Consider the following 14,792-nt stretch of genomic DNA (forward strand, 5'->3'; position numbering starts at 1 on the left):
TACCGGAAGCCGTGGTATCAAACAACTACTGAAACTTTTCAACTTCTATATATGGTCATCTTAAAAGGAAGAGGAAAAAGAGAGAGAGAGAGAGAAATTCTTGTGATTAGCCGGGAAAGTTCTATTTCTTTAAATCAGGCGTCCTCAAACACATGCAGCCCACTGAGGACATTTATCTGGCCAGCCAGGTGTTTTTGCCACCGCTGCCTGTCCTGCTTAGCAGCCGACTCCTCCCGGGCCCACAGTGCGCATGTGTGGGATGTGCACGGCTCTCTCCAACGGCCCTCCAATGGGACAGTGAACTGGCCCCCTGTTTAAAACGTTTGAGGACCCCTGCTTTAAATGATTTGCAGGTTAGGGCTTGGTTCTGTTCTTTGTTGGAAGGGGTAGGGAGAAATATGGAGAGATACGCCTAGCGCCCAGTGTGCCTATGGACCGGCTTGGTGCCTCTGGGTAAATTCTTGAACTATGATAAGCCAAGCCTAAGCCCAGAAGGGTGTGGACACTTGCACAGGACACACACCTACAGACCTTGCATTGTTGGCCGTGCTGCCGCCACGGGCAGAATGCTGTCAGCGCTCCTTGGGTATTTCCCAACCCCCCACACCCTCCAGTGTTGTCTTTGAATCATGAGCTGACACACACTTAATATTTTTCACATGTCACTTTGATCGGGTGACTATTTAAATAACCTTGCAATGGAAGTTGGAAATGTTAAGCTTCTCAGAGTATAAAGCCGAGCAGGCAGATCATCCATCGTGATTCAAAGAAGCCACGAGGCCATTCTCAAAAGATCGTTGGGCGGTATGGACATTTGATATAGTCTTTGAAATGTTGGTATACTTTTGAAGCTGTGTAAATAGGACTCTTGTCCAGTTTTCGGTTTGCTTTCTTTCTTTCAAGCTGATATATATATATATATATATAAAACTCCCAGTCCTAAGGCTAAATCTCCTCCCTTTGGCTTTGTCATTGCAAAGCCTCGATTCTGAATGTGTTTTTTAAGCTTCCTAGTCACTCTGAAGTCATACAGTGACAGAATAATTCATTCATTTTCATCCTTCCAACCGTCTTTTCATGCTCTAAATATTCGAACAGAGACTCTGTTGCTGTGGTAAGACCCTTGAATGATGTCAGTCATGAACTTGTGTCTCTGAGTAAGGAGGCGTGAGGAGAGATTACAGAGAAATCAGGGTAGATTCAGTTATTTTCTTCCATACATCTTCTGTTAGGTGCTCAAAAAGCATTTACCTAGTCTCTTGGTAAATTACATATATTTTCTTGTTCTTTCTTGTTTTATTAAGCGCTGTGGTTAGCCTCTGGTTTTTCACTTATAGGTACCAAGCAAAAGATTTAAATACCTTCATTGTAAGCTACTCTTGTGCTGGCATGATTATAAGTGGGAAAAATTGTTAAATTGCAAATAGAAGTGGCTGGTTTGGCTGTAGTGCTCTCACAGTGTCATATAGTTAATAGGATGTTGTATTTGAAGTGATGACTGTGACATGTTTTAAGTGAGTTCCAACAGTCTGGGATAGTAAAATACCAGAGGAAATAGGAGCAAACTCCATTCCACATCCTGTTCTCCCTGATAGTCACAAAGCAGGGAGAGGGACGGGGTCACCTGGACACCAGCCGGCACAGGGGTGGGTCCGGAGTGTGTTCCATTATTAGAGATGTTGGCAACGCGGATGGAAGTGTCAAGAATGTTTCATCTCTCAGGAAGGCTCTGTAGTTAGAGTTGCTAATACTGAGAAAGCACAGGAATTGAAACAGTCCCTCAATGGCAGATTAAACTCATTGGGAACACATGCAGAGAGTGTGCTTTGTAACAAGAAAACAGCAGAGAGCACAGCTTCAGGGTGAAGAAAGATTGGCAGGAGGTGCCAGAGCAGGAAAGGGCTGGGAGTTCTGGGACAGACGGACATTGCAAGTTGGGGACAGAAACTTGAGCCAAGTTACTATTCCATGGTGCTGTGCCTCAGTTTCTCCATCCGGGCAATCAAAATATTACTTGCAAATATTTAACAGAAGATTCAATCAGATAATCCATAGAGTTTTTTTTTTTTTTTTTTTTTTTTTGAGACAGAGTCTCTCACTTTGTTGCCCAGGCTAGAGTGAGTGCCGTGGCATCAGCCTGGCTCACAGCAACCTCAATCTCCGGGGCTCAGCGATCCTACTGCCTCAGCCTCCCGAGTAGCTGGGACTACAGGCATGTGCCACCATGCCCGGCTAATTTTTTGTATATATATTTTTAGTTGGTCAATTAATTTATTTCTATTTTTGGTAGAGACGGGGTCTCGCTCAGGCTGGTTTCGAACTCCTGACCTTGAGCAATCCACCCGCCTCGGCCTCCCAAAGTGCTAGGATTACAGGTGTGAGCCACCACGCCCAGCCCATAGAGTTTTTAGTAGTGTGCCTAACACAAACTCTCAATAAATGTTAGCTATTATAGAACACTTTTTTCTCCGAATTGTAATGATTATTATAAAATGGAAAATATATTCTAGAGTTTTAAATCAAAACAAAAGACTAAGGGATATGTCAGAAATACCTCCAAATATAGGAGGTGGCCTGTGGGGGCAGGCTCCAGGCATGTGTTTGTGCTGGCCTGCCCATATAAAAAGCAGGAGAAACCCTAAACAGAAACTCTTTTAGCTGAAAATACTAAATTGTGCTTCCAAGGGAGGTTGTGTTGATCTGATCCGGGACTGATTTTAGAAAAACAGCCATATGCCCTAGAAATCATTTTCAACGGACGCTTGCTCAAACCAAAGAGCAAAGCCAGGTGATCTTCCAAGTTTTCTTTCAATGGAAGATGCACACCAGGATTTTACACAGTCAGGATTCTGTTTGGGCACAACACACATGATCTCCTAGGAAAGCAGATCTGCCAGCGTTTGCAGGGGCCATGCCAGGCGGGCACAGTGCTTTACCCGGGAGCAGTGAGGGAGTGGTGGGTCCGCACTGGCTTTGCAGTCTAGCTGCCTGATTGTGAATCTTGGCATCACCCACCACCACCTGGCCGAGTGTCCTCACCTATAAAGCAGCCATAATAGTACCTACCTACATCACAGAAGTGTCAAGACTCAATTCCATGTCCTGCCCAGAGTGAACACTCAGTTAATGTAGGACTGACTAATGTAGGACTTATTATCTGTTTATTCCTCATAAGAATTCTTTGAGCTAGATATCATCCCATCTCTCAGATGAAGAAATCAAAACTCAAGGCAGGGCCGGGCGTGGTGGCTCACGCCTGTAATCCTAACACTTTGGGAGGCCGAGACGGGCGGATTGCTCAAGGTCAGGAGTTCGAAACCAGCCTGAGCGAGATCCCGTCTCTACCAAAAATAGAAATAAATTAATTGACCAACTAAAAATATATATACAAAAAATGAGCTGGGCATGGTGGCGCATGCCTGTAGTCCCAGCTACTCGGGAGGCTGAGGCAGAGGGATCGCTGAGCCCCAGAGATTGAGGTTGCTGTGAGCCAGGCTGACGCCACGGCACTCACTCTAGCCTGGGCAACAAAGTGAGACTCTGTCTCAAAAAAAAAAAAAAAAAAAAAAAAAAAAAAAAAAACTCAGGGCAGGTTTCAAACCCAGGTGTATGGGTCTTAGAGCTGAACGTGCCAGGACGCTCCCAAGACACGACAGAGGTGACGTGCCAAAGCACTTGTGAATAACGGCACCCTTACATGCCCTGCCCAGGTCGACATTTTTGAGAGATGGGTTATTTGCTTGCTGTGTCCCTGCTTCACCCATCATGTTCTTTCCTGGTTCCGTGGCCTTGCTCAAGTGTAAATCCCTCCTCCATGCCCCTGTGCCCTTCCCCTTACTCCTGTGATCTTTAAAACCCTACAGAGGTATTGCCTCCTACAGGAAGCCTTCCCTGCTTTCTCGGGGCCACTGCTTCCCTCTCCTCTGTCCTTCTGTGGCATCCAGTGGGACCGTTCACCCTCAGTGTATAAGAGGCCCAGCAGAGCCCTGGGAACACGATACACATTCAGTAAAAAGTCTACTTGTGTAAATTCTGGTGTTTTTATTTTTAAATCAGGTTCATTATAATAATGCATTTTTTTCATAGTAAACAGTCAATGTAACTCTCCTAATTTTTAAAAAAGTTTAGCCAAAGAGGCATGGGAAGGATTCACGAGATGACTGGAGGCTCAGCAACCTCCTGAGTGTCGCCAAGCGCCCCCTGAGCCGTCAGTTCTGCCATAGGTGACAGGTCTCCAAATCGCCGAGTTCCTGAGTTGTCATGGCACTTGGACTCTTTCTTACATTTTAAACTTGCCTTTCCTTTCTCTTCTGCTTTCTTTAGTCCTATGTATCATTTAAGAAAATGCTGCTGCCTCGGGGAACAGGTACTGGAAACATTACTTCCCCATAAGTAGATATAATTTGTTTTGTTTGTTTTTACTTAGACAGTATTTTCTCCCTTCCCTTAAATTACTTCTATCCATTTCTATAACAAGCTCTGGATTAATTTTTGTCTGTATTCATGAAATATAGATGAAATTTCTCAAGTCTGGGCATTTTAAAGAGTTATTCCTAGAATTTTTTGAACAGTTGCAATACTTTAAACAAATAAAATGCCGCTTGTGATAATCCAGACTTCTAAAACAATGAATTAACTGGTGATCTTTTTTTTTTTTTGCATTATAATAATATCGAGTATAGAATTTCCCCCCTTTTTTTTTTGAGACAGAGTCTCACTTTGTTGCCCAGGGTAGAGTGAGTGCCGTGGCATCAGCCTAGCTCACAGCAACCTCAAACTCCTGGGCTCAAGCAATCCTACTGCCTCAGCCTCCCGAGTAGCTGGGACTACAGGCATGTGCCACCATGCCCAGCTGATTTTTTCTATATATATTAGTTGGCCAATTAATTTCTTTCTAGTTATAGTAGAGACAGGGTCTCGCTCAGGCTGGTTTTGAACTCCTGATCTCGATCAATCCGCCCACCTCGGCCTCCCAGAGTGCTAGGATTACAGGCGTGAGCCACCGCACCGGCATTCCCTTTTTAAAAGGAAAAACTTTTTATTATGGACATTTAAAAATATTTGCAAAAGAGAGGTAGAATACAATGTTGAACCTCCACACTTCTGAAAGTTTCAGATATTAACCTTGCATTTCTCTTCTCTATACCCAATTTGTTTCCCATCTCAGCAGAATAAAGGCAGAGGTATCATTTGGTTCCAACACCGTGTCCTGTATCCAGGTCTCCTTCCTTCCTTGCTTTTCTGAGTAGGGGTTGCACCTGTGGCCACAGGTCTCTACGTGTGTCTCACACACGCACATGCACACACTCTCACAATTGTGCGTGCACATGCAAACGTACACACCTCCACCCAGCACTCTACCCTGGCTTTAACTACCTTAGGTTTCCAATATCAGGACAAAAACTTGGGAATCCAGGTTTATAGACATAAAAAAGTATGAAGCTACAAGTGCTTCTGAAAACAAAATGGTTCAACAGAAAAATACTCTTTAAGTCGGATTTTGTTTTTGTTTTTGTTTTTTGAGACAGAGTCTCACTTTGTTGCTCAGGCTAGAGTGAGTGCCATGGTGTCAGCCTAGCTCACAGCAACCCAAACTCCTGGGCTCAAGCAATCCTGCTGCCTCAGCCTCCTGAGTAGCTGGGACTACAGGCACGCGCCACCATGCCCGGCTAATTTTTTCTATATGTATTAGTTGGCCAATTAATTTCTTTCTATTTATAGTAGAGACGGGGTCTTGCTCTTGCTCAGGCTGGTTTCAAACTCCTGATCTCGAGCAATCCACCTGCCTCGGTCTCCCAGAGTGCTAGGATTACAGGCGTGAGCCACGATGCCCGGCCCAGATTTTTTTTTTTAAGTAATGTTCCCCTGAGTAGTGGACTCAGCAGACTGTTTTTCTGTTTTGCTGCCTCTATGCTTTTCCAGTTTTTAACAGTAGGTAGTATCATTTTTATACTTTAAAACTATCTCCAAAGGCTAAAGAGATAACTTGTAAGTTGCCTCTGAATTCCTTAGCCAGCAAAATGAATCTGGACCAGAAACTCAATGAAATCTTTTTCTCAAGTCCAAACCATAAGTGCCAGGACTTGGGGGGCCAGAGGTAGAGAAAAAAAGGCATTTCTTGGCAAAGAAGAGCTAAGTGGTTAATAGCTGATATCCTGCCCTTTTCTCACCCTCCTCATCCCTTAGTCCATCAGACTTTGCAGTTCATTCCTCAGCCCCACCACCAAGCAGACTTTTCCCCACCCTGTCACCTGCAGATGAGCCCTTCCTCTGGGAAAGCAAGGCCTGGTGTCATGTTACATGCCATGGCGTCATGTTACATGCCATGGTGCATGAAGTGACATGGGCTGCACCAGACAGCACAGCATGGGGAGGATGGAGTGGATGGAAGATAGCCTTAGCAGGGTTGCAAACCTCTTCAAGACAAATTTCCTTAGCCATTAAGTGTCAGATCCCATAGGAATTTGTCAGGATCTATGGAGGGACATAGTGCATACTGGAACAAGAGCTACAAGGTAAATGGAGGTGGAACCTCATGTGTACTACTCTTCCCAGAGGATGTTTTCATTGTCCTGAGAGTTCTTATTGTCCCATCCCTTTGTATGCTCCTTCACAATTGCACCAACAGTCTGAAAATAACCTCAGAAGTCTTGGGGTGTTTCGGTCTGGTTCGGTGCAGGTTATCTTCTCAGTATACCAGTGCTTTTTTCTGAACTCAACTAGACCAAGCCCCAAAGCCTCAACCTTTTGTATTCCAGCTACTAAGTAACTACAAAATTGATAATAACCAAACCTTCTTGGGACACTGTGTAACATTATCAAACTATAACAATTGCACATTTCCCAATGGAAGTTGCTCAATTCTTTTTTTTTTTTTAATTATAAATGAAAAGGTAGCATATTTAGTGGTCAAGAAAACAGGATTTAGAGTCAGATCTGGGTTGGAACCCAGAGTCCATTGCTACAGAGCTGTGCTAGCTTGGCCAAGTGACTTACATTCTAGGCTGGTTTCCTCCCCTGTGAAATGAGAATGAGGAAGGCCACTTCCCAGGATCGTTGTAAAGATTAAATGAGATAAAACCCAAACAGCCAGCTTACTCTTTGGCGCATAATACTATTAAATAAGTAGTAACAAGCAGTCTCCTCCACGGGCTTGAACGAGACCATGCTCTGCCCGTCACCCCAGGGGAAGCACGGCGGGTTTACAGCTGTGCATCCTGAGCATTATACATTTGTGACTCTGCCTCTCCATTTGTAAAATGGGAGGCTGAACTTGGTCATCCTGGAGCTCCTTCACTGTTTAAGAAAGACTGCTGTGACAGCTCAAAGTGACAGAAGGACGAACTAAAAGCGTCTCGAGTTGATGACATTGACTTGCTCATCTTTAGTCTCTCTACTCATCCTTCTTTATACTGATTCTCAGTTGAGGCTTACTTGGGGAGCTCTAAAAAAAAAAATACAGATGCCTGGGCCTCCCTCCCAACCAATCACATCAGAATATTTGGGAGAGGGCCCTGGGATCAGTATTTTTAAAAATCCCCCCAGGTGATTCCACTGTGCAGCTGGGGTTTTGAACTGTGCAAATGACACAGTCAAAAGCAAGGCAAAGGAGACAGGATTTGGATGAGCCAGACGCTGCGTCTGTGGAGAGATTTCAGATATGGCATCTCGAGTCTGTCTCACTTCTAAATTTGCTCTTTTACTTACTATCCCTGAGAGCTTAGCCTGACATCGGTCCCCGTCGCCCTTGAGACCAAGTCTAAACTCCTTGACCCGGCTTCTGATCTGGCTTCTGCTGCTCCGGCCTCGTTTTTCAGCCAGCCTGACTCTCTGCCCCAGCGGAGAGGAATCATGTGGCAGGCTTTTTCTGGCTGTGAGCCTTGGTATCTTCCCCACCCTTCTCCTTGCTTACCTAACCTCACCTCCTGCCCCAGTACTTGGCCAACTTCTCCTTGTCCTTCAGGTCTCTGATGAGCTTTCTTTCTTCCCTGCCAGCCCCACATGGAGTTAGGCGACTCAGGAGCACCTCCTGTGTACCTCGTAGCCCATTCTATACGCCCGGTGACACGCTCGGTCACGCTGCACCGGACCTGCCCTCCCTGCCCCACACGCAGTGGAATTCCACAAAAGCAAGGACTGCGTGCCCTGTATCTGGTGTACTGAAGCTCTGCGATTGTTGGTGGAAAGAATGAATGAATAACTGAATGATTACACAAGAAAGAAGGAAAGAGAAATTCTTAAGGAATTGAGTCACGGTAAATTAGAGAAACCAGGTCCTATAAATGAATGGATACACAAGAAAAAATTCTTAATGAATGATTCACACTAAGCCAGGTAGATCAGATCTTTGCCCAATACTCTCTTTCACTTAAGATCATTCTTCAATGCACGGTGTGTACAGCACAGAATACCAGGAAATGGGGAGCCAGGGCTGGGAACCAGAGTCACTTCCCACCAAAAGGAGCTTGGACTTCCTCCGAGATGAGGTTCAACATTATTTGCTCCATAAGCAAGAGCAATCAACAGAGTGTTAACATTTAAAAAGCCAGAAAGAAGAAGATACTTCAGTATCTGTTGTTTTTAGTGAATCTTTAGTGAACATATTTTTAGTAAACTTTATAATCCTATTAGTTTATGAAATATTTACGTCAAAAAATCCCAGTGGGGTACAGTGAGGCATAGAGGTCAAGGTGAAAGAAAACTGGCCAAGAGTTGATAGCTTTTGAATCTGGGTGACAGTCATATGGGGGTTAGTTATATTATTTTCTCTGCTTTGGCTTAATTTTAAAACGGTTCAAAATGGTTTTTTTTTTTAAAAGTAACAAATATTTGTTATAATGGTAATGATTATTCTTTAAAAACATCAAAGCAATTGTGGAAGGAGGTCTCTCTCAGCATTGCCACTTGAGCCAATGATTATAGAACAAAACAAAAACAAAAACCAGCCATACATCATCCGGAGCCAGTTTGGTCTTGGTCAGTTGGAAAACAGGAATGTTCTCCAAGGTTAGTAAGCTGTAATCAGTTCCACATAGTTTTCAGTCACCAGCGTTTACAAATCACAGCAGTTTGATTTGTAACTCCATTCACATGTCCGCAAGAAATACAGCCCGGGTCGATTTTCCCCCTTGTTTGCTTGGCCAAACAATACGTTTCCACCCTACCGTCAGCCCAATCTCCAAAACCACCCAGGGGCGCCATTTTACGACCATTGGCACCAAACTCCACTTCCGCATTGTTTTCACAACTCAAACGCTCCTCCTTTTAAAGTTGGCAGAAAGCAGCATCACTGTTTCCTTTTATGACTCCCAGCGTTAGTTGATTCGAATAGGGAAACTCCTGACTCCTTTCCCGTCAGTCAGGAGTGGGCCTTTGCCGCCCCTGCCCACGAGCCCTTGCTCTCCCCCGGGCTGGAGCGGCCTGGCCACAGGGAGCCCGGGGCATGCTGGGAGTCCTCAGCTTCTCATCCCCCTTGGTCCTGATAGATTCTGCCAGGAGAGTCCACCTCTCCCCACTGCCTTGTGTGCCCAGAGGCCTCTAGGTCACACACTTTTCTAGTGCTAGGCCTAGGTTCAGATTTCCCATCCTCTCTTTCTTTTGCAACTTTTTTTCTATTCCACCTAAATGGGAAGTGAAGATGCATCCATATGCTCAGTGTCTTGTATCTGCCAGAGGTCGTTTGTGGTTTTGTTCTTACTTTTGTGCATCCCCAAAACCATTTAAATGACACGTAACTCCTTTCTGAAACGGTCTAATAAGCAATACGCATCTGCCAGGATTGCTCCTTTTTCTCCTTAAATCCTGTTGGTGCCTGCAGTCTTCTAAGAGCAGCTTTCACGGATATTTTTTTGTTGGCTAGCTTGGAATACTTTCTGTTGCTGGGCACTTCTTGAGCTCACCAGGACCACATTAAATGTTCTCATCAAGCCTGAGAAAAAGTTAGGGTTATTTTACAAAACAAAGTGTGATACTTAATTTTTAAAGAGAAATGGAGACGGAGAAGTTGATTTGTCCAGATTCCAGCTAGTAACTGGCCAAGCTTCGTCCTCATTCCACACTCTTCATTCCTGATTCCTTCACGCAGTCACTCAGTATAGGTTTATCAATCACTCATTCTGTGCCAGTGTACTTCCAAGACTAGACTTGAAAATGAGCATTTATCTAAGTATAAAAAGCATAGGATTTATTTAGGAATAAAATACCAACTTTCCATCTCTGTTTCCTAAAGTAACTTAAGAGTATCAATACTGATTTATTTCAGGCCACAGGAATAATCAGTATAGGTGCTCGCATTGCATTGTAAAGTTCTTGCTCAACAAACGTGACAGAAATAAAACTCTAGACCAAAAACTTTCATTCAATAGGGGTAATTCTTTTCATTCCAGTCGTTGTTAGGGAGGCCCCTGTGGGATCGGCCAGACTGTGCGCAAATCCCCCAATGCTACTTAACTAGTTGGGCAAGTTACTCATCTCTTGGAGCCTGTTTCTTCATCTTTAAAATGAGGATAATGGCTTTGTTACATATACAAAGTGCTGAGGACAGTGTGAGGCATTTGGAAAGTGCTTAATTAATATAGCTCCCTTTTCTTCCCCTGTCAACTGTAAGTTTATCATGTTATTAACAGTGGAGAGTAAAAAGTTTTGATAATAGGCAAACAAGTCTCAGGCTTTCCCATCCTGCTGTCCTGGAAACACCACAAGTAAGTGACTAAGCGTATTTTAGTTTCGAGCCTACCATTTGATTAATGTGTCAATGAGAAAGGAATGACTAGGTGGCATGCAGGGAAGGAATCCCAGGATGGTTGTAATCCACACCCTGAATAATCACGGTCAATTCATGGAAAATTGAACAAAAACACTAGCCCAGAAAAATCTGGGTTTTAGGAGTATAACTCCTACCACTATTAGCTGCTTTCCTCTTTGCATCGATTACCTTTCAGTAGGACATGACTTTATAAATTATCTTTAACAGAAATTCACATGCTGTTCTTTTTTAGGAGAGAGCGAAGCAGCTTTCCTACTCATTTGTTGTATTTTAAAGGCAGTGCAATTATTATTGATTTACTATGACACCTGTCCCATTTCTATATAAGTTTAGAAGATGCGTGATTTTCTAAATCATCTTCAAAGCAACAGAGTGATGTTCTGGATCAGAGATAGACTAGTCAGGAAATCAGCAAAAGCTTCTCATTAAAAAAAAAAAAAATGGAGTCATTTGCCTATCTATGCTGTTAGTGAAAAGTAAAATGCACCTTTTGGTACAGGAAGTGATGTCTGGTGTGTAAATTCTATTTTCTGATATGTTTATGTGTCGTGAGCCAGCCCTCCGCTTGTTTATAGTATAGATATGACCACTTTCTATTAACTAAATACTGTGTATACTGACACTTCCAGGTTTAGCCTTTCTTAGTGGGACAAATGATGGATGCTAAATACTTTAACTGTAGCACCCTGCACAAATATTGACTCTAAACGTGGGGAAAGCATTAGGGATCCCTCTTTTTAAAAATTACCCATAGCCACTCACATCCCAGAACTAGACTGTATTTTTGGGGGGAAGGGAAGGATGGCCAAATATTTATTTTTTTGTAATAATGCCTGGCTGTTAAAAATGCTTTTTGCTGAGACTTAAGAAACTGGACTGTATACAGTTAATGGAAAACATATTCTCCTAGATGAGTGATATTTTAAATTATTCTTTTTTATAATTAAATGTAGATGTGAGCATGTAGGCATTGCTTTATTTTTAGAAAGTTTGGGATTCATGGGTGAGAAAAAGTCATAAAACAGATTTCTTGAAAACAAAATTGCTGTTTTAGTAAAATCTGTTTAAAAGACACTTTGGAGCAAAATAACATTTTTTAAGTAGCAGAGAAGGTTGTTTTAAGTAACGCAGGGGGAAAGACACGCTATTTCATTCCAGTGACAGCACTTAGCCATGATCATCATGTCAGGAACATTTTCTTTGCAGGTGAAAGACAGTGAATAAAAGAATTTACCTGAAAGCCTGGGACTATTTTGAATTGTCTAGTCCTGAGATATTTATCAAGCAGGGACCAACACTTCTCCAAAATCCATAACTACTTAATTGGTGTTTTCCTGACTACCATCTTCGAAAGTGCTACCTTGTCAGAGACACAAAACTGTAGCTCTTAGTCTTAGTGGCCAAACAATTGATCTAATTGTCTTCACTGTTCCCTCTTTCCTATCACAGAATCGGAAGACTTTTTGATGGTACAGAACCCATTGTTTTGGACAGTCTCAAACAGCACTATTTCATTGACAGAGATGGACAGATGTTCAGATATATCTTGAATTTTCTACGAACATCAAAACTCCTCATTCCTGATGATTTCAAGGTGAGGGATCCACATTAAATTGCCAATAGCATAAATATGTGATCTGTTTTGATGTGCTCCAAATAGTATTTCTGGTTCTACGTTTTTAACATATACCAACGCTAGTGGTACCAGAGGTCTCTTTGACTTGGTTATTTTGTCTTCATGAAATATAGAGGGTATGGTCATTAAACTTCTATATGACCAAAGACGATTGCTTTTTATTTAAAGAATTCAGTTACAATTCATTTGAACAAATTGAAAAGAAGTTGATCAAATTCAAAGCTCATTTCTGATAAGTCTTAGAGAGCTAGAGAATCAGAGAAAACCTCCTTAGTTTAATGAAAACTTTTTCTCCCAGAAGTCTACAGCAAACATGATCAGTAAAATTTTAGAATTGCTCCTTTTAAAGTTAGGAAGGAGTGTCACACTGTGACAGTCCCAGCTTGCACTGGTAACTCTTGGCAATGGAGTTAGACAAGGAGAACAAACAGAAAGTGTTAATATTAAAAGGGAATATATGAAAATGTAATTTTTTTGCAGCTAATACTGTTTCTCCAAATAGAAGACTGTAAAGAATCAACTAAATACTCTTAGAACTAATAAAGAACTCATTAAGGCAGCTAAATTCAGGATCAGTACATTATGCTCAATAGCTTTTGTATAGAATAACAAGAGCCAATCATAAGATATAATAGAAAAATATACCACAGCAGAGATTATAACACCTAGGACTAAAACCAACAAAAAATATGCAAAACCTGATTAAGAAAACCACAAATCTCCAAGTGCAAGTATAAAAGAAGGGTTGGATAAATAAAGGCGCATTTTGTGTTCCTGAATGGGAAGCCTCAGGATTGTGAGGGTGTCAAATTACTCTGCACATTCAGTGCAAACCCATTTAAGTAACAGGTTTTTTTTCAAAATGAAAGTTGACCCATGTGTAAAGTTTGTGTAGGAGGAAAAAAAAGAATAACTAAAAAAATGATTGCGGGTCATAGTAGTGGTAGTAAAGGTGGGCGATGGTGGATGTTCTCTACCACCATCAAAATGTACCACAGAGCTGTAGTGAGTAAGTATAGCTCTGCCGGCGCTGAAACATACAAACAGGTCAATGCAGAATAGGGGCCAGAGACAGATGCCTGTGCACATAGGAACTGTGTATGTTATAAAGGTGGCATTTCAGATCAGTAGGAAGAGAAAGGAAGGTTAATAACTGGCACTGAGACATCTGGGGAAATTGTAAAGCCAGAGCTCTATCTCACATCGTAAATTGACAAAAAATTCCAGAAATAAACATTAAAAACTACAGCTATAAAAGTATTAGAAAAAGTGCAAAGCAATTTCTAAAAGTATAATTTTGAGGCAGAAAGGGCTTATCAAAGCATGACTCATTACCCAGAAAGCATCCTTTTTTAAAAAAAAAATGGTTGAATTAAAGATATAATATACAAATAAAAGGGAAGTATCAGACTAGAAGAAATATTTGTAACAAAAGACTAATATCCACCTTAAAAGAGCTCCTAAATGTCTATAAGAAACATACCAACAAGTCAGTGGAAGACATTTATAGCTGTAAAACAAAATTTTCCAAAAGTGAAAAATAGAAATTGCCAAAAACATTTGAAAAGACATTCCATCCCTCTAGTACCAAAGAAACAAAACCAAAATGAGATACTCCTTTTTATCCATTAGATTGGCAAAAATTAAAAAGATTGATAATATACAGTGTTGCGGAATACACGGCGTGGTTGGGAGTGAAAATCATAAACATTAGGCCGGGCGCTGTGGCTCACGCCTGTAATCCTAGCTCTTGGGAGGCCGAGGCGGGCGGATTGCTCAAGGTCAGGAGTTCAAAACCAGCCTGAGCAAGAGCGAGACCCCGTCTCTACTATAAATAGAAAGAAATTAATTGGCCAACTGATATATATATAAAAAATTAGCCGGGCATGGTGGCGCATGCCTGTAGTCCCAGCTACTCGGGAGGCTGAGGCAGGAGGATCGCTTGAGCCCAGGAGTTTGAGGTTGCTGTGAGCTAGGCTGACGCCACGGCACTCACTCTAGCCTGGACAACAAAGTGAGACTCTGTCTCAAAAAAAAAAAAAAAAAAAAATCATAAACATTTTTGGAGGGCACTTCAGCAGTAGCTATTAAAATTTCAAATGTGCATACTCTTTGATCTAGCACTCATATATGCATTAATTTACCTTCTAGAAATATTCGCATGAATATGTAGAGGTATATGTATGTCAAGCATTTATTGTAGTCATGTTTATAATAGTGAAAACTGGACACAACTAAAAGAGAAAGTTCAACAATGGCAGATGGTTACCATATTATAGAATATCCATACTATGGAATAGTTTAGGATTGTGGTAGGTTTATATCTATTGATGGGGGGAAATCACTAAAATTTTATTTTTTGAAAATACTAAGTTGCAGAATTGTATATAT

The 14,792-nt window shown here is 41.9% G+C and overlaps 1 protein-coding gene across 3 annotated transcripts in view; it reads left to right on the forward strand.

Annotated features, from left to right (window-relative positions):
• KCTD1 (potassium channel tetramerization domain containing 1) overlaps positions 1-14,792 on the forward strand; it is a 189,689-nt gene that overhangs the window by 150,836 nt on the left and 24,061 nt on the right. For all 3 annotated transcript variants that reach the window (XM_012740435.3, XM_012740436.3, XM_012740434.3), the window contains exon 3: positions 12,215-12,359. In XM_012740435.3, the coding sequence (XP_012595889.1) occupies positions 12,215-12,359 (145 nt within the window). The remainder of the gene's footprint in view (positions 1-12,214; positions 12,360-14,792) is intronic.

Source organism: Microcebus murinus, chromosome 17, assembly GCF_040939455.1.
Source record: "Microcebus murinus isolate Inina chromosome 17, M.murinus_Inina_mat1.0, whole genome shotgun sequence".
NCBI lineage: Eukaryota > Metazoa > Chordata > Mammalia > Primates > Cheirogaleidae > Microcebus > Microcebus murinus.